The 20,585-nt window shown below is 44.5% G+C and overlaps 1 protein-coding gene across 1 annotated transcript; it reads right to left on the bottom strand.

The window, feature by feature from the left end:
* Positions 1–4,152: 4,152 nt before the first annotated feature.
* On the bottom strand, positions 4,153–10,932 carry LOC121005672 (keratin, type I cytoskeletal 42-like). The gene is made up of 8 exons (XM_040438447.1): positions 10,841–10,932; positions 10,523–10,754; positions 9,761–9,843; positions 9,215–9,371; positions 8,969–9,130; positions 7,042–7,167; positions 5,913–6,133; positions 4,153–4,165 (listed from the first exon to the last, which is right to left on the bottom strand). Exons 1-8 carry the CDS (start codon positions 10,930–10,932, stop codon positions 4,153–4,155), a joined length of 1,086 nt encoding a protein of 361 aa, XP_040294381.1.
* Positions 10,933–20,585: the final 9,653 nt, after the last annotated feature.

The following is a 20,585-nucleotide window of genomic DNA, read 5'->3' as shown; positions in this document are numbered from 1 at the left end:
CTCTGCACAATTCTCTCTCTCCCTGCCTAAAACCGATCTGTATCATCAGTGTAGGCAGGTGGTGCACAGTCTTGAAGAGGAATACAGCCATCTCCATGCTGAAAGGTTCTAATTACATTGAAAGGATATGAAACTGATCACTGGAAGCTAAAGGAACTTTGATGATGTCATGAGAGGGAGGGGCCAGAACCAGGAAGAAAATGCTGTGGTGTAAGTGTACAGAAATGTGATCTTGTAATAGAGATAAAAGAGTGTGTGAGAGAGAGAGAGAGTGAGAGAGAGTGAGAGAGAGTGAGAGAGAGTGAGAGAGAGAGAGAGTGAGAGAGAGTGAGAGAGAGTGTGAGAGAGAGTGTGTGTGTGAGAGAGAGAGAGTGAGAGTGAGAGAGAGTGAGAGAGAGTGAGAGAGAGTGAGAGAGAGAGAGAGAGGCAGATGTGTATGTAACAATGTTGGAATAATGCTTATTATTCTGTGTAATGTAGGGGGCTACATTATGTGAATGCCTGTTTACAGACACAGTGTTATGTTGTTAATAAAGTACTGCTAAAAAGAAAAGGCAGGAAGGGGCGGAGACTTGCTGCACATGTACAGAGAGAGAGAGCTGAGAGAGAAGAAAGCCAGAAGCAGATGTGCTGAGATTCTGATCTGACTGAAAGGTATATTCATATGTTGTGTCATTATTTCTGAATAAAACACCTTATGGAGTCCTGATTAATCTGCTGCTAACAAACAGCTGAGTTTGTCACTTTTGTATGGCAGTACTGTGTGTATGTAGCAAAGCTGTGTTTGTCATGGGATATAGGCAGCTATGCTGTGTGTGTGTATGTCAGTTGTGTAGTAAAGCTGTGTTTGTTAGGTGTGTGTATAGCAGTACTGTGTGTATATATGTTAGCTGTGTAAAAGGGCTGTGTTTGTCATGGGATGCATTCTCTGTGCTGTGTGTGTGCCAGCTGTGTTAGTCAGGTGTGTATGCAGCAATACTGTGTAAGTTACTGACCTTGACCCCTCCACTTAATTAAACAACCAGGGAACGTTTAATAAAAATCTATTTTCTAATAGGTGCATCTTATAGCCCAGAAAATACAGTATATAAGTGGGCCACTAGAGGGGTTACTTGACACCTAATGGGTTGGGGGCTGAGAGAGAATGATGCCATGCCACCCACTCACCAGTATAGCGGAGAGAGACTTCTGTTACACTTATAGTCAGTGCCCACAGAAGGCACTATACAGGAATGTACAGTGTGATCTGGATGATACCAAGTGGGAGGGGGGGGTTGCCATCTTATCCAAACTCACTCCACTGTGCGCTTTGCCCTGTACTCAGCAGTGTAGCAGAGAGCTGCCCCTACTACACTAACCTGTATATTTGGCTCAGCTGCTCCTGCTTCACCAACCTGTGGCCGGCCGCTCCTGCTGCAATCAGTGCCCACATCGAAGCTCTGTAAAGGGATGATGTGGGTAGTTCTAAACTAGGGTTCAGTGCTCACCAGCTTCTGTGCATAGCGGATTCTGCTGCATTCATTGCCCACATGGAACTGCTGTACAGGGATGTGAAGTGTGATGCGGGCACTAGCAAGCACAAGCGGTTCCTGTGCCAAGCAGTTCCTGCTGCCCAAGCAAGGCGGTGGGGGGTGGGGCTGGATTCCACCACTGTCTACGAAAATAGACCAGTGGGGCAATACGCAAAGGGACCTCCATGTTACTTTTTCCTGGATATTTTGTGTATTCAAAATAGCTGATGCCTTAAAATTACAACTGTTATTCCTAAGTCCACTCAGTAATTTTCATGACCATGAATATTTCTATATACACTGCGTGCAGAATTATTAGGCAAATGAGTATTTTGACCACATCATCCTCTTTATGCATGTTGTCTTACTCCAAGCTGTATAGGCTCGAAAGCCTACTACCAATTAAGCATATTAGGTGATGTGCATCTCTGTAATGAGAAGGGGTGTGGTCTAATGACATCAACACCCTATATTAGGTGTGCATAATTATTAGGCAACTTCCTTTCATTTGGCAAAATGGGTCAAAAGAAGGACTTGACAGGCTCAGAAAAGTCAAACATAGTGAGATATCTTGCAGAGGGATGCAGCACTCTTAAAATTGCAAAGCTTCTGAAGCGTGATCATCGAACAATCAAGCGTTTCATTCAAAATAGTCAACAGGGTCGCAAGAAGCGTGTGGAAAAACCAAGGCGCAAAATAACTGCCCATGAACTGAGAAAAGTCAAGCGTGCAGCTGCCAAGATGCCACTTGCCACCAGTTTGGCCATATTTCAGAGCTGCAACATCACTGGAGTGCCCAAAAGCACAAGGTGTGCAATACTCAGAGACATGGAAAAGGTAAGAAAGGCTGAAAGACGACCACCACTGAACAAGACACACAAGCTGAAACGTCAAGACTGGGCCAAGAAATATCTCAAGACTGATTTTTCTAAGGTTTTATGGACTGATGAAATGAGAGTGAGTCTTGATGGGCCAGATGGATGGGCCCGTGGCTGGATTGGTAAAGGGCAGAGAGCTCCAGTCCGACTCAGACGCCAGCAAGGTGGAGGTGGAGTACTGGTTTGGGCTGGTATCATCAAAGATGAGCTTGTGGGGCCTTTTCGGGTTGAGGATGGAGTCAAGCTCAACTCCCAGTCCTACTGCCAGTTTCTGGAAGACACCTTCTTCAAGCAGTGGTACAGGAAGAAGTCTGCATCCTTCAAGAAAAACATGACACGCGTCCATCACACGCGTCCAAGTACTCCACAGCGTGGCTGGCAAGAAAGGGTATAAAAGAAGAAAATCTAATGACATGGCCTCCTTGTTCACCTGATCTGAACCCCATTGAGAACCTGTGGTCCATCATCAAATGTGAGATTTACAAGGAGGGAAAACAGTACACCTCTCTGAACAGTGTCTGGGAGGCTGTGGTTGCTGCTGCACGCAATGTTGATGGTGAACAGATCAAAACACTGACAGAATCCATGGATGGCAGGCTTTTGAGTGTCCTTGCAAAGAAAGGTGGCTATATTGGTCACTGATTTGTTTTTGTTTTGTTTTTGAATGTCAGAAATGTATATTTGTGAATGTTGAGATGTTATATTGGTTTCACTGGTAAAAATAAATAATTGAAATGGGTATATATTTGTTTTTTGTTAAGTTGCCTAATAATTATGCACAGTAATAGTCACCTGCACACACAGATATCCCCCTAAAATAGCTAAAACTAAAAACAAACTAAAAACTACTTCCAAAAATATTCAGCTTTGATATTAATGAGTTTTTTGGGTTCATTGAGAACATGGTTGTTGTTCAATAATAAAATTAATCCTCAAAAATACAACTTGCCTAATAATTCTGCACTCCCTGTATAGCTTGAAGTCGTTCCCCTGGGACCTTAGGGCCCCTGCACACGATCAGGATTGCGTGCGGATTTTCCGCGCGGATTTGCGTGCGGAAAATCCGCACCGTAGGTCATGTCCATTGTATTCTATGAGAATTTGAAATTCTCAATGCACACGATGCGGATTTTTTCCGCGCGGATTTTGACCTGCGGTGCGGATTTTAAAATCCGCGACATGTCAATTAATTTTTTTTTTCCTGACCGGATTTTCTTCATTACTAAGTGAAATCCGCATGCGGAAAATCCGCACCGAATCCGCACCAAATCCGCACGCAAATCCGTATGCAAATCCGCACCAATTAATGCGGATTGACCGCACAGATTTGCTTGCGAACACCTGCGGATTTCAGTGCGGATTCTCCGCACATGAATCCTGAACGTGTGCATGTACCCTAGGTGGGTGCACTTTCCATTACAGTCACCATCCTGGAATAGGCTATCTACAAGTTATACCGCATTTACTGTATGTTTTATATAGTTAGTAATTGTTTTCTACATACTAGGTATTCGTATTGTAAGACCAGTTGGTTTTCTACATTTCATGTCTTTCTCCCTTCATCCATAGGTTGTGTCTGGTATTACATATCAGCTCCATTCATTGGAGTGGAGCAGCGCTGTAACACTTTACACAGCCCATAGACGAGTGCAGCACTGTTACTGGAAAAAAGCTGATTCTTATTTGTAATCTTATAACGCATTTAATGAATAGAAATATAAGAATAATGAATGATGACCACGGTTTGCAAGAAATAAGCAATTTTATTGAGGAAGACTGGAAGAAAAACAGAACAAGACATAGTCAAAATAAGTGCAGGGAACATACAGTCCAAATCCATCAAATAGATCCTGTGCCTATCAGGGTATCATTGAGAATAGTATTCACAGTAAAGTAATGAAAAATAAAACATCTGATGGAATATAAATCATCTTGTAGGCCCAGGCATGGAGAGGCAGATGACAACCCCATTTGCAGTTGACTTTGGAGCCAGTTAGGAACATACACTGTAGCTTTATGGGTTAGCAGGAACACACATGCCCTGGTGACCAGTTAAGCCTAAAGGCCCTTCTGCGACATTAGAAGACACCAGTATTATAAATGGCACATGGTAGGTAGAGGCCCTGTAACAGATTTTGCATTTAGGAAAATGGAGGGATAAACAGTGAAATTCATGAGGATATCATGACATAAAAAATCTGATGTTGTCCAAGGTCTGTGTCATGACAAGTGTACAGTACTACTGTTACATCTTGCAGAGGGTTTTATATAATTGCAGTGGAAACCCAGGGGTATATGGAAGCCTCCAATGCACATCATAAGTAAGTTATTGATTAGACAGCAATGTTCTAGGAAGGTATGCTGTTGGCATATCTCAGGGGTTCTGGGTAGCAGGGGTGCCAACAAGCTACTTTGGCTTGGCCAAGTGTTTTAAATAATGCAAGAGAAGTGTGAAGGTGAAGAAAAACCTAGCTAAGGGTACTTTCACACTTGCGGCAGAGGATTCCGTCCGGATCCGCCAAAGCACATGCAAACTGATGGCATTTGTCAGACGGATCAGGATCCTGATCCGCCTGACAAATGCATTGAAATGCCGGATCCGTCTCTCGGGTGTCCTCCTGGAAAAAACAGATCCGGCATTAATTTTTTTTTACATTTTTTGCGGTCTGATCATGCACAGACCACAATGCCGGATCCGTTTTGCCAGAACACTCAGGGCCGGATCAGGCATTAATGCATTTCAATGGGTCCGGCAAGTGTTCCGGAATTTTGTCCGGAGATAAAACCGCAGCATGCTGCAGTATTATCTCCATCCTGAAAAGGCAAAAAGACTGAACTGAAGACATGGCAAAAAGACTGAACTGAAGACATCCTGATGCATTGTGAACGGATTGCTCTCCATTCAGAATGCATTAGGAAAAAACTGATCAGTTATTTTCCGGTATTGAGCCCCTAGGACGGAACTCAATGCCGGAAAAGAATAACGCAAGTGTAAAAGTACCCTAAGACTCTGTGATATATTCTCAGTGAAATGAAGCCATTGGATGAATAACTTGCTTTGTACAATTCAACAAAAAAAATGCGAGGAAAGACAAATGCATCATATGCGTACAATGTTGTTGGTTAAAGTAATATGTATTGTATTGCAGTTGCATAGATTTGCTTGTTGACGAGTCTTAGTGGTCATCCACAAACAACTAGCACTTGCTGTGAAGAAGCTCTGTTGGAACAAGTGAGAAGTTAATAATAGTTAAAAACTCATTAACAACAAAAAACATATAAATGATATTATACTGTTAGATTCATAAAATGGAGTTAAATTGGTAGACAGAGGTGGGCACTTGAGGTTATATTATGTTATGGCCCTCCAGAATCTTAGAAAGAATGAGACTTACTGTCTTTATGTTCTGTGCCATGATGAAGTGGAACGCTGTACAAACATAAAAATATTATGTTACAATTAGATTGTTACTATTATCATATTGTTTACAATAAAATCAAGGAGGTCCTCTGATTTACATACTGTATGTCATGGCCATCTAGCAATTGTTTGTATGTAGCGATCTCCATCTCCAGATGGGTCTTCTGATCCATAAGGATTTTGTATTCAATGTTTTGATGTTCAAGGTCAGAGCGTATCTGGCCAAGCTGAGCTTCGATGTTATCAATCATTGCTTGTAACTGAGCAAGCTGGGAACCAAACGTGGCTTCTGTTTCTGCCAAAGTGTTTTCCATGGCTGATTTCTATAATAAAGTGAACATACTATTTAGATAGTTTAAAGTAACCACTTGAAGAACACCCTTCCACTTTGAAGAGTCTGCACAGTTTAGAAACCCCATTTACCTTATTACAGAATTCTTAGTTAAAGGCTATGTACACCTTTGGAAGCAATTTTTTTATGATTGAATGTTACTCTCTTTTTGGCTAAAAAATAATTTTTTCCATGGGCCTTTATTAAAAATATTGAGCTGTTCTGTCAGAAAGAGTTAACTGTGTTTCTAGCTGTGTGACTGATACTTTCACTTTGTGCCGGTCATCTAATAAGCCTTATCTCTAAACTACTGAGAGGTCCTAAACACTTATTTAAGCCAAGTTCTTATCAGTAAGATAAGAACTGAGCTATAATGTTTATAATGTCAGAGAGCAGAGATAAAGAGTCCATCTGCTCCTGGTCTGACGGTGAAGACAAATAATCCAAAGGGTGCTAACTAGAGCATCTCATCTCTGTACAGAAAAAAAGGACGCCATATTTTTAATAAAGACCAATTTAAAAAACATTTTTAGCTCAAAATGAGCACAATGCAATAATATTAAAAAACTGCACCCAAAGGTGTACATAGCCTTTAAAGACAGTTCCCCAAAATATAAAAGTATCCCTCATCCAGTTCTGTACTTGGCTATCTCTGTCAATTCCATAGTGAGTGAATTGTGTTCAGCCTACATGCTCAACACCTGCTGCTCCATTGATAAGTGACATGGGAACAATGTTCTCATAATTGTGGAGAATCTAGCAGTTGTACCCCCATGATCAGATATTTATCTCCTCCAGGAGCCTACTAAAAAGTCGGATTTGTCTAAACCAGATTACCTCTTAAATCAATGACAATATTCATTGTGTTTTCTATGGAATATTTGTATTTAAAACTCTTACCAAACTCAGTTGACTCTGCAGCTCAATTTCCAGGGCCTGAGCCGAGCGTCTTAGGTCTATGAGTTCATTACTAACTGACTGTAGATGTTCAGCACCAGAGGAAACTTCACGGTTCAGTTCTGCACTCTGTAATGAGAGAAGAGTAGAAAGAAAGTCTAACTGAAGGAAAGTTTCTGAACAGAAGAGTCATAGAAAATACTTCTTCTACACTCTTTATCACATATTGGTATTTTGGAAATGTTTAGCAACTAAACTAAAATACAAGTCTTCCAAATCACAAACTACATGTATTACACATTGAAATAGCTTTGCACAGACCAGGTATGGTCTCACATGAAAAAATTATGGGGGTTAGTTATGAATAGATACATGCACATTTTTCGCTTATATCTGTAGCCGATTCGGTCGCAAATGGGATTTGCAGCTGAATCTGCAACTTTTTTCCTGTCCACACCACGTATGCCAGTTCTAAAAAAGGGTGTGTTGCGTGGGCAGGGAAGGGGTGGGCCGCCTGGCCCATATCATTTATCATTTTCTATGCCTGTTTTAGATATAGAAAATTATCTAAATCTACTCCAGCAAGGGAGCTGTCGCATATTTTGGCCGGTGGTGGATGCACCTATGTTATGTATAGGCCGCACATAACTTAGGAGCATCAAACACCAGCGCAAGGTTATTAAGACCAGCTTTTAAAATGCTGGTCTTAAAAAATGACTCCATATAGTTCAATAACATGAACTTATGTGTGCCTTTGCATGGTAATACTTATAGGAGAAATAACTGTATAATATAGCAATTTACCTGTATAATATAGCATACCTCTATAATATAGTATTTTCCAGCCAGCCAAAACTCTAATTGTTCCCCTGATTCATTCTCATCTGGACTAGAGGAATGCCCTACTGGTTGGTATCCCTCTCACTAAATGCTACCTTCTCCAATCCACTCCAAATGCAGCAGTTAGGCTTATCTTTCTATCAGACCACTTTACCGATGACTCCGCCCTGTGTCAGTCACTGTACCGGTAGCCCATTCAATATAGAATACAAAGTTAAACTTTTCGCTCTTATCCACAAAGCTCTCCACAGTGCTGCGCTGCCCTGTATCTCCTCGCTCATTTCTGTCTGCCATCATACTTGCGCTCTTCTCTCTGCCATTGATCTCAGACTGACATCCTCCATAATCTGAACCACCCACTAATTTCTAAAAGACTATACTCATGCTTCACAAGTTCTCTGGAATGTACTGCCCCATACAATCAGATTGATTCCCAACATCCACAGTTTCAAGTGTGCCCTAAAAACACATTTTTTAGGCAGGCCTATAACATTCCCTAATGTAACGCCTTTCTGCCCCGTTCTATATTATCTCCTAGAACCTATACCCTTCAACCAACCACTTATTATTTGTATTGACTAGTGTCAGCACATGCAGCCTATATGTACTTCCCTATAATATATAAAAAAAATGGCTGGACCGTTGTACAATGCAAGCACTTACACTTTGTGTGTCACCCCTATATTGTAAGCTCTCGCAAACAGGACCCTCACTCCTATGAGTGTGAATTGTTGACTTTTTAATCTGTAATGTCCACTTTGCTTGTACATGATCCCTCTGAATTGTAAAGTGCTGCGAAATATGCCATCACTATATAAAGATTATTATTATTTAACATTTCAAATGACACTATTGGAAAAGAAAACCCCTGTACGCCTTTGTATAAACTCAAAGTCATAGGGCGGTAAAATATGAGACAATAGTAGACTATGAATTCCCATGTCTACAGCCCATTTCTGTGACATAGTAGTGTTCAGAAGCTTGAATAGGTGACTTTATGCTACAGTATATAAGATCCTCTGACAGAATATAAAAGGCTTACAAAGCAATTGACATGTTTATTACAAAAAAAACATTATTAAAGTCTTACCCTTGCAAGGAATATGCTCTCAACCTCTCTGAGGTTCCTCTCCATCAGGTTCTCATATTGTTGTCTAACCTCAGATAGGACTTTATTTAAATCTACAGAAGGAGCGGCATCAACTTCCACGTTGACTCTAGCACCCAGTTGAGCCCTCAGAGTGTTCACCTCCTTAAGAGACAACAACAAAAGTACAATATATTTATGTTGTCTAAAGCATTGCAATAAACGTACAATTTCTTTTTTTCCTTTTACCTCTTCATGGTTGCTCTTTAATTGTAAAAGCTCCTCTTGAAGGCATCGAACTTGTATCTCCAAATCTTGTCTTTGCATGTTTAGCTCTTCCAAGGCTTTACGAAGGCTACTAACATCTGCTTCAACATTACTTCTCAAACTGAGCTCAATTTCATATCTATGTAATAAAGTTAACAAGAACTTGGCATTAGGCAACTGATGTTTCAATTTTATAAAAAATATATAATAAGGCCAGCCAGTTGCAATTTGATTTGGTTATATTAAGGCCTGAAATTTCAAGTAAAAAACCCAATTTTAAATTCCCTATGTACATGCTTAGTTAATAGGAGGTTAACTGTAACAGACTCTCTGGATGCTCTGCCATTCATTACACTGATAATCCATTAAGTCCAATAACTATCATGTAATAGTTCATTTCCCCTGTGATGACATGTCAGTGGAAAGTGCTGCAATCACCTTTTTCGGGGAACCCTTCTAACACAGAAGAAATGTAAAAGAACAAAAATGTAAAAACTGATTTACTGCAATATGCACTGAAATACATACTTGTTTCTCAAATCATCTGCTGCCAACTGTGCATTATCTATTTGCAGGACAACTTGTGCATTATTCACATTGATGGAAAAGATCTGAAAGTAATACAGAATTTTAGATTTTTTTTTACAGAATATATATATTTAACATAAATATTAGAGATGAGCGAATCGAATCCCACGAAGTGGAATTCGATCCGAATTTCAGGATACATTTGATTCGCCACGAAGCCGAATTTCCTCGTGCTTCATGTCAGCTAATCGATTTAACCTGAAATAGTATAAAAAACAAAAAAATTCAAACTTACCTCCTCCATTTGCTCGTGACGGGCTGCCAGCCTCCACCTTGCTTGAAGATCTCGGCCGAATTCCCGTGCTGCGCGAGATTACATAATCACGCCGGCCAGCCGGTCATAATCTCGCACCACACAAGTTTTCGGCCGAGATCTTAAAGCACGATGGCGACAGCTGGCCCATCGCGAGCAAATGGAGGCAGCAAGTTTGATTTAATTTTTTTTATTGTTAATGTTACTCTCAGATGCCGTGATCATGTATGAACACGGCATCTGAGGGGTACAAGGACGGGGGCGGTGCTATCGCAGCTCCCTGTTATTGCACCCGCTACTTACAAAAAAAATGCACTTCGTGACAAAGTAATAAGTCACTAAGCAAATTTTTTTGTGAAATTCGGTGAATCAGTCAAATCAAGCTTTTAAGAAATTTGGTCATCTCTACTAAATATCTTATCTTGAAGAGTATACTACTTGTTTTTTACCTTATTTTGGAGATCCTGGATGGTTCTAAAGTATTGACTGGAATCTGGCAAACTATTTGGTGCATTGTTGGCATACCACTCACAAATATTTCTCTCCAATTGAGCATTCTCTTGCTCCAGGGAATGAACCTTTTCAAGATAGGAAGATAGTCGCTGGTTAAGATGTTGCATGGTCTCCTTCTCATTGATGTCCAGAAGACCAGTATTCTTCCAGTCATTATGACCTCTAGAGCTTTTCAGGAGACTTCCATGACTATGACCACCATGGACTTTCCCAATTGCATGACCATGACCAAAAGGCCGTGTGGAAATAGATACTCTTGCGGTTCTTCTATGAACATTGGAATCTTTGTGGTAACCACCATGGTGTGAAATAGAAGAGCTCTTCTGATGGTCTTTATGGAGATCATGGTGGAGAGAAGAGATATGGCTGGAGGCTTTATGGTTTTGACCACCAATATGACAGACTCCCACCAGAGATCGAGAAGAAGAGTGGCTGGCACCGTGGCTCATTGTTTTCTTTGTTTTCACACCTTACTGCAGGGAACTGGAGATTGCTGCTTGTTGAAGTGCACAATACAAATGTCCTCTGCACTGGACCTTTATATATATGAGACTGCGTAATGACATTAAGTCAGTTTATAGACATTTTATATGCATCATTCTGCATCATATGTCTTTTAAGTTTGTCAGATTTCAAAGCTACTGACAAAACTAAGGCATAATAATGGGATTAGTGAATCAGCTGACTGAAGTACGAAACCATGTCTCAGACATCAGAGAGATACACTCACCACACCTTGTCAATATATTTTTAATTATAGCCTGTCAATCATAATTTTCTAAGTAGTCACAAAACATGAAAGTAACTCATATATTCATTCATATAAAATGTAAAATATAATGAATGTAGTACTGGAAAGTACTGTCCAGATAAAAAAAAAAAAATGTTTGACTACTAGTCTACTCGAGTGTACATGTATGGAAGCCCTCAGTTCTCTGTGAGGCCATACTACAAAGACATACAGTCAGGTCCATAAATATTGGGACATCGACACAATTCTAAAATTGTTGGCTCTATACACCACCACAATGGATTTGAAATGAAACAAACAAGATGTGCTTTAACTGCAGACTGTCAGCTTTAATTTGAGGGTATTTACATCCAAATCAGGTGAACGGTGTAGGAATTACAACAGTTTGCATATGTGCCTCCCACTTGTTAAGGGACCAAAAGTAATGGGACAATTGGCTTCTCAGCTGTTCCATGGCCAGGTGTGTGTTATTCCCTCATTATCCCAATTACAATGAGCAGATTAAAGGTCCAGAGTTCATTTCAAGTGTGCTATTTGCATTTGGAATCTGTTGCTGTCAACTCTCAAGATGAGATCCAAAGAGCTGTCACTATCAGTGAAGCAAGCCATCATTAGGTTGAAAAAAACACAACAAACCCATCAGAGAGATAGCAAAAGCATTAGGCGTGGCCAAAACAACTGTTTGATACATTCGTAAAAAGAAGGAACGCACCGGTGAGCTCAGCAACACCAAAAGAACCAGAAGACTACAAAAAAAAACACCCTTCACAACAGTTGGCCAGATCAAGAACACTCTCCAGGAGGAAGGTGTATGTGTGTCAAAGTCAACAATCAAGAGAAGACTTCACCATAATGAATACAGAGGGCTCACCACAAGATGTAATCCATTGGTTAGCCTCAAAAACAGGAAGGCCAGATTAGAGTTTGCCAAACGACATCTAAAAAAGCCTTCACAGTTCTGGAACAATATCCTATGGACAGATGAGACCAAGATCAACTTGTACCAGAGTGATGGGAAGAGAAGAGTATGGAAAAGTAAAGAAACTATAAGGGGCAGTATACTGAGATAAAAATACTATTTTAATGAAAACTGGGAGATAAAATGACAGCCCCACAGACAAACAACACGAAAAACCCATGCGCATACGCCAGGCGCACGTGGTAGTGCCGCACCAGGCGAGTGAGCAAAAGTTAGGAGACAAACACACACATATATATGTATAGGTGACGGACACGTCTGATGGTAACAGAAGGCGGGCAGAACAGTATGGAGACCAAATAAACTGGCCCTATTGCCTCCCTGCTTGTCCTAAGTCACCCTATAGACTATGTCCTAAGGACGGGGTCCAAAAAGCCCCGCAAGGGGTGGCCCAGACAGGAACTCTCTCCCTGTTAAATGACCCTGATCAGGCCCTAGCAGAGAGGAGAGTATCCGTCCGAAGGAATGGCATATACAGCAGAATACAAAAAAATGAGTAAAAATACCCCACTCAGTCACCCCAGGAGGGGAAAGGAGGGTGGGAAAATACTCATGTGTCCCGACGCGTTTCCTCACTGGATGCCCCAAGATTCATCAGGGGACACGGGGCAAGAATGGCAGTTATCCTATTCAGGCTGGATAGCCCAGGAGCAGGGAAATGGCCTGCGTAAATACTTCAGTCCTGGTGTGGCTGAGTCTAGGGATAACACAAAAGCAAAAACAGAACGCCAATGTAAGTCACATAACCTAAGCAGACCTCCATTTGACCACCCACATGGGGGGGGGGGGGTTCAGGAGGAGAGGTACTCACGTGTATGGTTGGCAGCGGTCAGCGTACAGCTGTGTATCCACCTTCACAGCTAGGACCCAGGGTGGTGGTGTCCGCTGTGTTGGGGTGACCGGCAGCGAGTGGGGCGACAAGCGCCCCTTTATAGAGGCCATGGGGCCCTGTTTAGCGTCCCATACTCGCCGACGCCTCCCTAAGACGTCAGAGGAGGTGTGTCGCGGCGAGCCCATGCAATCGCACGGGCGTCCTTTCGCGCATGCGCACTCGGCGCCCATGCGTTCCATAGGGCCCAGAGTGGAACGCAAAGCTGTGCTTCCCTACCATGTGATCGCCGCAGGACGCCGCCCACAAGGCTGATGCGTCACGGCGGCGGTCACATGATCGGAACCAAGCCACAGCAGAGGCGCTCCTGGTGATAGGCAGGCCGGGTAAAGCGCCTTACTTGTTAAGTATAGAACCCACCAGGGGCATCCTCGATATCTTGTGACATGCAGAACCGCTCCCCCGGTCTGCATGCCTCAAGGCTGGGTCACTCCCCCATCAAGGGTGTATCAATAGGGGGCAACACAGCGCTCGTAGTGGCTAAAGTAATAGGACAAAGGAGAAATACACCAAGGGGGAGGGGGGAGGGGAAAAGGAGGGAATCCCCTCAACCATATATGAGAACCCTAACCCCCTTGTCCCTATTACATATGGGGACCTGACGGTACACGTCCAACATCCCCAAAATTGAGACCAAAGATACAGGGGTTAAATGGCCGTACATCCCGGCCACGGAAATAAGACATAAACAGCCAGCACTCAGAGAAAACAGCTATAGTTGATTTGTTCATTAAGGCCATGGGGGGCGACCGTGTTGAGGGTAAACGTCCACCAACATTCCCTCTGCAAGATATGTCGGTTCCAATCGCCTCCCCGTATGGGTTTGGGTACCCTTTCGATTGCCATAAACCTGATTGCCGAGACACGTCCATCGTGAGCAAGCTGTACGTGACGTGCTATGGGGGTATCCCTACTATTCCGGATGTCCCCGAAATGTTCCCCCATGCGTTTACGCAATTCTCTAAAGGTCTTACCCACGTATCGGAGCCCACATATGCATGTCACAAGGTAAATCACACCAACTGTGCGACAGTTGATAAAGCCCTTCACCTGGTAAACCGTGTTGTTGGGTTCCCCAGTGAAGCTTTTACCTTGTGACAGGCTACCACAGAAACTACACGAACCACACCTATGACAACCAGTCACGGGTGTATTAAGCCACGTCCGTGGCTTGGCTGGTGGAGTAAAATGGCTATGAACCAAACGGTCCCTCAGATTACTGCCTCTCCTAAACGTTAAAGAGACTGTGGGACTGAGGACATCTGAGAGATCTGGGTCCATAAGAAGGGTATCCCAGTGTCGGGCCAAGATTCTCTTGACCTGAGAGGCCGCGGCGTCAAAAGTACCTACCAACCGGACAATACCTTCAGGTTCGCTCGTCACCCCAGTTGTAGGGTGGAGGAGCTCGGTTCTCGTACGGATCTTAGTTTTTTCGTACGCCAGTCTCAGGGTCCTGTCCGGATAACCCCTCTCCTGGAATCTCAGTCTGAGATCCCTAGCCTGGCATTTAAAATCGTCGAGTTCCGAGCAGTTACGTTTAAGCCTGAGGTATTGTCCGGTTGGGATCCCCTTCTTAAGGGGGACGGGGTGACAACTGTCCCACCTCAACAGGGAGTTGGTCGAAGTTGGTTTCCGATAGATGGATGTGCTCAGGCCTCCTCTATGATCTCTTCAGATCACCACATCTAAGAAGGGGAGGCGGTCCCTGACAATCACGGAGGTGAATCTGAGATTAAAACAGTTGGAATTTAACTCAGACATGAGTCTGCCGAATTCGCCCTCTGGTCCGCTCCACAAGATGAAAATATCGTCTATGTAACGTGACCAGAGGGCGATATGCTCGGTGAACCACGGAGATGGGTCCCCGAACACGACAGACTCTTCCCACCAGCCCAGGAGTAGGTTGGCATACGACGGGGCACAAAAAAAAGAAAAAGTATACTCCCACTCTGAACTGTGCCTTTTCTGAGCTGACCCGGCTCTATAGGGAACATATCAGTTCATGGTGGGAGGTTCAAGGCCTTGAACATTACATTAGACAGGGCATCGTACCTAGGGGTCTTCGGATTACCCTCACTCCCGGACACCGCAGTAGGAGTCCTGAATTCTTGAAAAAATGGGAGAGGGAAGCCACATCCAGCTCCCTTAAACTCATGCAACTTCTCCTGGATGAGGAGAAACTGATTCTGACTCGAGCAGAAAACAGCCTCGATGAACAAATTGAGGTTGCTAAGAAGTTCCAGTCAGAATCGGAGTTTGCGGTCAAGGAAGCCCAACTACAGAACACGGTTGAACGGTATCAATACCAGCTAAAGGACCGCAAACATAAACAGTTCAACAGGGACTTCCAGGACTTCCGGGATAATAAGGCCTATCAATTTTTGACCAATCCACCCGCCACGCAGAATACAGATCTTTCCTCCACCGACACAGAAGTTTCTGATGTGGAGAGGGAAAGATACCCCAAGAATAGGGGGCGAGGCCGGGGTGCATATAGATCCAAGGGAGCCGGAACACTCAGCCGTAGACAACATACATAACTCTACTATCCCCCCTTCGCTCTGTGTGGACAAACGGGTTATTAATCTCTCCTCCCGTGTACTCACACAGACCGAACTCAAGTTGTTGGGACGGGGATTATCTTTTGTTCCTACAAATAAATTTGATATTTTCCGGTGGACAAGGGACCTACACCTCTTTGCCCGGAGATTAAAGTGGCACAAGTTTTACAAACTGAAAGAGAAGAGGGAAAGTCGAGAACTGGGCGTGCCTGTCGACATCTTGAAGGACGTCCATCTCCTTTTTGACCTCGATCAGGCCCCACCCAATGCAGAGGGGCTGGGCCCCTTTACGACCCTTAGGAACAGAAGTACCCGCATGCCCCCCATGGGTGACGTATCTTGCGTGGATGTGTTTCTTCAGCACACCACCGCAGATTTGGCCACTATACATCCGGTCCCCCCTAGGTTCAATTGTAGTAGGGAGGAGAGAAGGGCCATCGCCAGTCTGGAAGGTGATAAAGATATCATCATTAAACCTTCAGACAAGGGGGGCAACGTTGTCGTGTTGGACATGGCGGCATACAAAAGCATGTGTCTCTCGATCCTGGAAGATGTTACGGGGTATGAGATACTTACTCATAACCCTACTAATGATCTACAAAGGACCCTCAGACACATTCTTGAGAGGGCCAAAAAAGCCTCTCTAATCAGTGGGGAGGAGTTCGATTTCCTGTATCCGTCTCACCCTGTCACAGCCACTTTCTATTGCTTACCGAAAGTGCACAAGGAGACTGTCCCCTTAAAAGGACGACCCATTGTCTCGGGAGTGGGGAGCCTATCCCAGAATTGTGGCGTTTATGTAGATGAGGTGCTACGTCCCTTTGTGTCATCCCTACCGTCCTATGTGAGGGACACCGGGGATCTTTTGGGGAAGCTGGAGGATATCTGCATCGAACCACACTGGTTCCTGGCCTCCATCGATGTAGAGGCCTTATACTCCTCCATCCCACATGACTGTGGGTTGGAAGCCACTAGCCATTTCCTCCAAACCAGGGGTCACCAATTCACGAAGCATAATGAGTTTACCCTTGAACTGTTGAATTTTATTCTATTGAATAATTTTTTTCTGTTTGATGGCCGACTGTACCACCAGCTCAGGGGTACGGCGATGGGCAGTTCTTGTGCCCCGTCGTATGCCAACCTACTCCTGGGCTGGTGGGAAGAGTCTGTCGTGTTCGGGGACCCATCTCCGTGGTTCACCGAGCATATCGCCCTCTGGTCACGTTACATAGACGATATTTTCGTCTTGTGGAGCGGACCAGAGGGCGAATTCGGCAGACTCATGTCTGAGTTAAATTCCAACTGTTTTAATCTCAGATTCACCTCTGTGATTGTCAGGGACCGCCTCCCCTTCTTAGATGTGGTGATCTGCAGAGATCATAGAGGAGGCCTGAGCACATCCATCTATCGGAAACCAACTTCGACCAACTCCCTGTTGAGGTGGGACAGTTGTCACCCCGTCCCCCTTAAGAAGGGGATCCCAACCGGACAATACCTCAGGCTTAAACGTAACTGCTCGGAACTCGACGATTTTAAATGCCAGGCTAGGGATCTCAGACTGAGATTCCAGGAGAGGGGTTATCCGGACAGGACCCTGAGACTGGCGTACGAAAAAACTAAGATCCGTACGAGAACCGAGCTCCTCCACCCTACAACTGGGGTGACGAGCGAACCTGAAGGTATTGTCCGGTTGGTAGGTACTTTTGACGCCGCGGCCTCTCAGGTCAAGAGAATCTTGGCCCGACACTGGGATACCCTTCTTATGGACCCAGATCTCTCAGATGTCCTCAGTCCCACAGTCTCTTTAACGTTTAGGAGAGGCAGTAATCTGAGGGACCGTTTGGTTCATAGCCATTTTACTCCACCAGCCAAGCCACGGACGTGGCTTAATACACCCGTGACTGGTTGTCATAGGTGTGGTTCGTGTAGTTTCTGTGGTAGCCTGTCACAAGGTAAAAGCTTCACTGGGGAACCCAACAACACGGTTTACCAGGTGAAGGGCTTTATCAACTGTCGCACAGTTGGTGTGATTTACCTTGTGACATGCATATGTGGGCTCCGATACGTGGGTAAGACCTTTAGAGAATTGCGTAAACGCATGGGGGAACATTTCGGGGACATCCGGAATAGTAGGGATACCCCCATAGCACGTCACGTACAGCTTGCTCACGATGGACGTGTCTCGGCAATCAGGTTTATGGCAATCGAAAGGGTACCCAAACCCATACGGGGAGGCGATTGGAACCGACATATCTTGCAGAGGGAATGTTGGTGGACGTTTACCCTCAACACGGTCGCCCCCCATGGCCTTAATGAACAAATCAACTATAGCTGTTTTCTCTGAGTGCTGGCTGTTTATGTCTTATTTCCGTGGCCGGGATGTACGGCCATTTAACCCCTGTATCTTTGGTCTCAATTTTGGGGATGTTGGACGTGTACCGTCAGGTCCCCATATGTAATAGGGACAAGGGGGTTAGGGTTCTCATATATGGTTGAGGGGATTCCCTCCTTTTCCCCTCCCCCCTCCCCCTTGGTGTATTTCTCCTTTGTCCTATTACTTTAGCCACTACGAGCGCTGTGTTGCCCCCTATTGATACACCCTTGATGGGGGAGTGACCCAGCCTTGAGGCATGCAGACCGGGGGAGCGGTTCTGCATGTCACAAGATATCGAGGATGCCCCTGGTGGGTTCTATACTTAACAAGTAAGGCGCTTTACCCGGCCTGCCTATCACCAGGAGCGCCTCTGCTGTGGCTTGGTTCCGATCATGTGACCGCCGCCGTGACGCATCAGCCTTGTGGGCGGCGTCCTGCGGCGATCACATGGTAGGGAAGCACAGCTTTGCGTTCCACTCTGGGCCCTATGGAACGCATGGGCGCCGAGTGCGCATGCGCGAAAGGACGCCCGTGCGATTGCATGGGCTCGCCGCGACACACCTCCTCTGACGTCTTAGGGAGGCGTCGGCGAGTATGGGACGCTAAACAGGGCCCCATGGCCTCTATAAAGGGGCGCTTGTCGCCCCACTCGCTGCCGGTCACCCCAACACAGCGGACACCACCACCCTGGGTCCTAGCTGTGAAGGTGGATACACAGCTGTACGCTGACCGCTGCCAACCATACACGTGAGTACCTCTCCTCCTGAACCCGCCCCCCCCTGTGGGTGGTCAAATGGAGGTCTGCTTAGGTTATGTGACTTACATTGGCGTTCTGTTTTTGCTTTTGTGTTATCCCTAGACTCAGCCACACCAGGACTGAAGTATTTACGCAGGCCATTTCCCTGCTCCTGGGCTATCCAGCCTGAATAGGATAACTGCCATTCTTGCCCCGTGTCCCCTGATGAATCTTGGGGCATCCAGTGAGGAAACGCGTCGGGACACATGAGTATTTTCCCACCCTCCTTTCCCCTCCTGGGGTGACTGAGTGGGGTATTTTTACTCATTTTTTTGTATTCTGCTGTATATGCCATTCCTTCGGACGGATACTCTCCCCTCTGCTAGGGCCTGATCAGGGTCATTTAACAGGGAGAGAGTTCCTGTCTGGGCCACCCCTTGCGGGGCTTTTTGGACCCCGTCCGTAGGACATAGTCTATAGGGTGACTTAGGACAAGCAGGGAGGCAATAGGGCCAGTTTATTTGGTCTCCATACTGTTCTGCCCGCCTTCTGTTACCATCAGACGTGTCCGTCACCTATACATATATATGTGTGTGTTTGTCTCCTAACTTTTGCTCACTCGCCTGGTGCGGCACTACCACGTGCGCCTGGCGTATGCGCATGGGTTTTTCGTGTTGTTTGTCTGTGGGGCTGTCATTTTATCTCCCAGTTTTCATTAAAATAGTATTTTTATCTCAGTATACTGCCCCTTATAGTTTCTTGACTTTTGTACCTTAGCAGTATCTAGGGGTTGTTCCCATATCCCCTTACTGACCACCTTTTTTCCTATGGAAAAGTAAAGGAACTGCTCATGATCCTAAGCATACCAACTCATCAGTGAAGCATGGGGGTGGTAGTGTCATGGCGTGGGCGTGTATGGCTGCCAATGGAACTGGTTCTCTTGCATTTATTGATGATGTGACTTCTGACAAAAGCAGCAGGATGAATTCTGAAGTGTTTCGGGCAATATTATCTGCTCATATTCAGCCAAATGCTTCAGAACTCATTGGATGGCACTTCACAGTGCAGATGGACAATGACCCAAAGCATACTGCAAAAGCAGCCAAAGAGTTTTTTAAGGGAAAGAAGTGGAATGTTATGCAATGGCCAAGTCATGTCTATATAGGATGGCTGAATACAAGACCGCAATGTTTGAGGTGAAAAAAGTGCTCAATAGTGTTGATCGAGCATGCTCGGCCTAACACCAGTTTGGCTCAAGCATCTCTATGCTTGAGTCAGTGTATTTAAATGTAATTTAGCATCTATTTCTGAAAAGTTTCTGCTGAGATTTGAACTCCCAACCCCTGGTATATTAGAGGCAAGGAACTTATCCACTCAGCTATAAAGCTGAATGCTACAGTGTGGCAGAAAAACATCATAGAAGTTTCTGATGTAGTGAGCATTCCTATTCAGCAGAAGACTTATTTTATATTTCTGTGCAGGTTAACAAGTAGCTGTATTGTGTAGTGGTTAATGTCCTCGCCTCTAAAGTATGAGGTTGGGAGTTTGAATCCTGGCAGAAACATATATAATATATGCAAATATATTATGGCTAAAACTCCAGTAGTAGTTTCCCACATATTATGCATTCATATATAGAAGAATCAGAAGTATAATTATATATATTTATTTTTTCTTAGTAATTACACACTTATTTTGTGCCATACATT

The sequence above is a fragment of the Bufo bufo genome, chromosome 6 (genome assembly GCF_905171765.1).
Source record: "Bufo bufo chromosome 6, aBufBuf1.1, whole genome shotgun sequence".
NCBI classification, from domain to species: Eukaryota; Metazoa; Chordata; class Amphibia; order Anura; family Bufonidae; genus Bufo; species Bufo bufo.
This window is presented reverse-complemented; position numbering and strand designations above follow the sequence as displayed.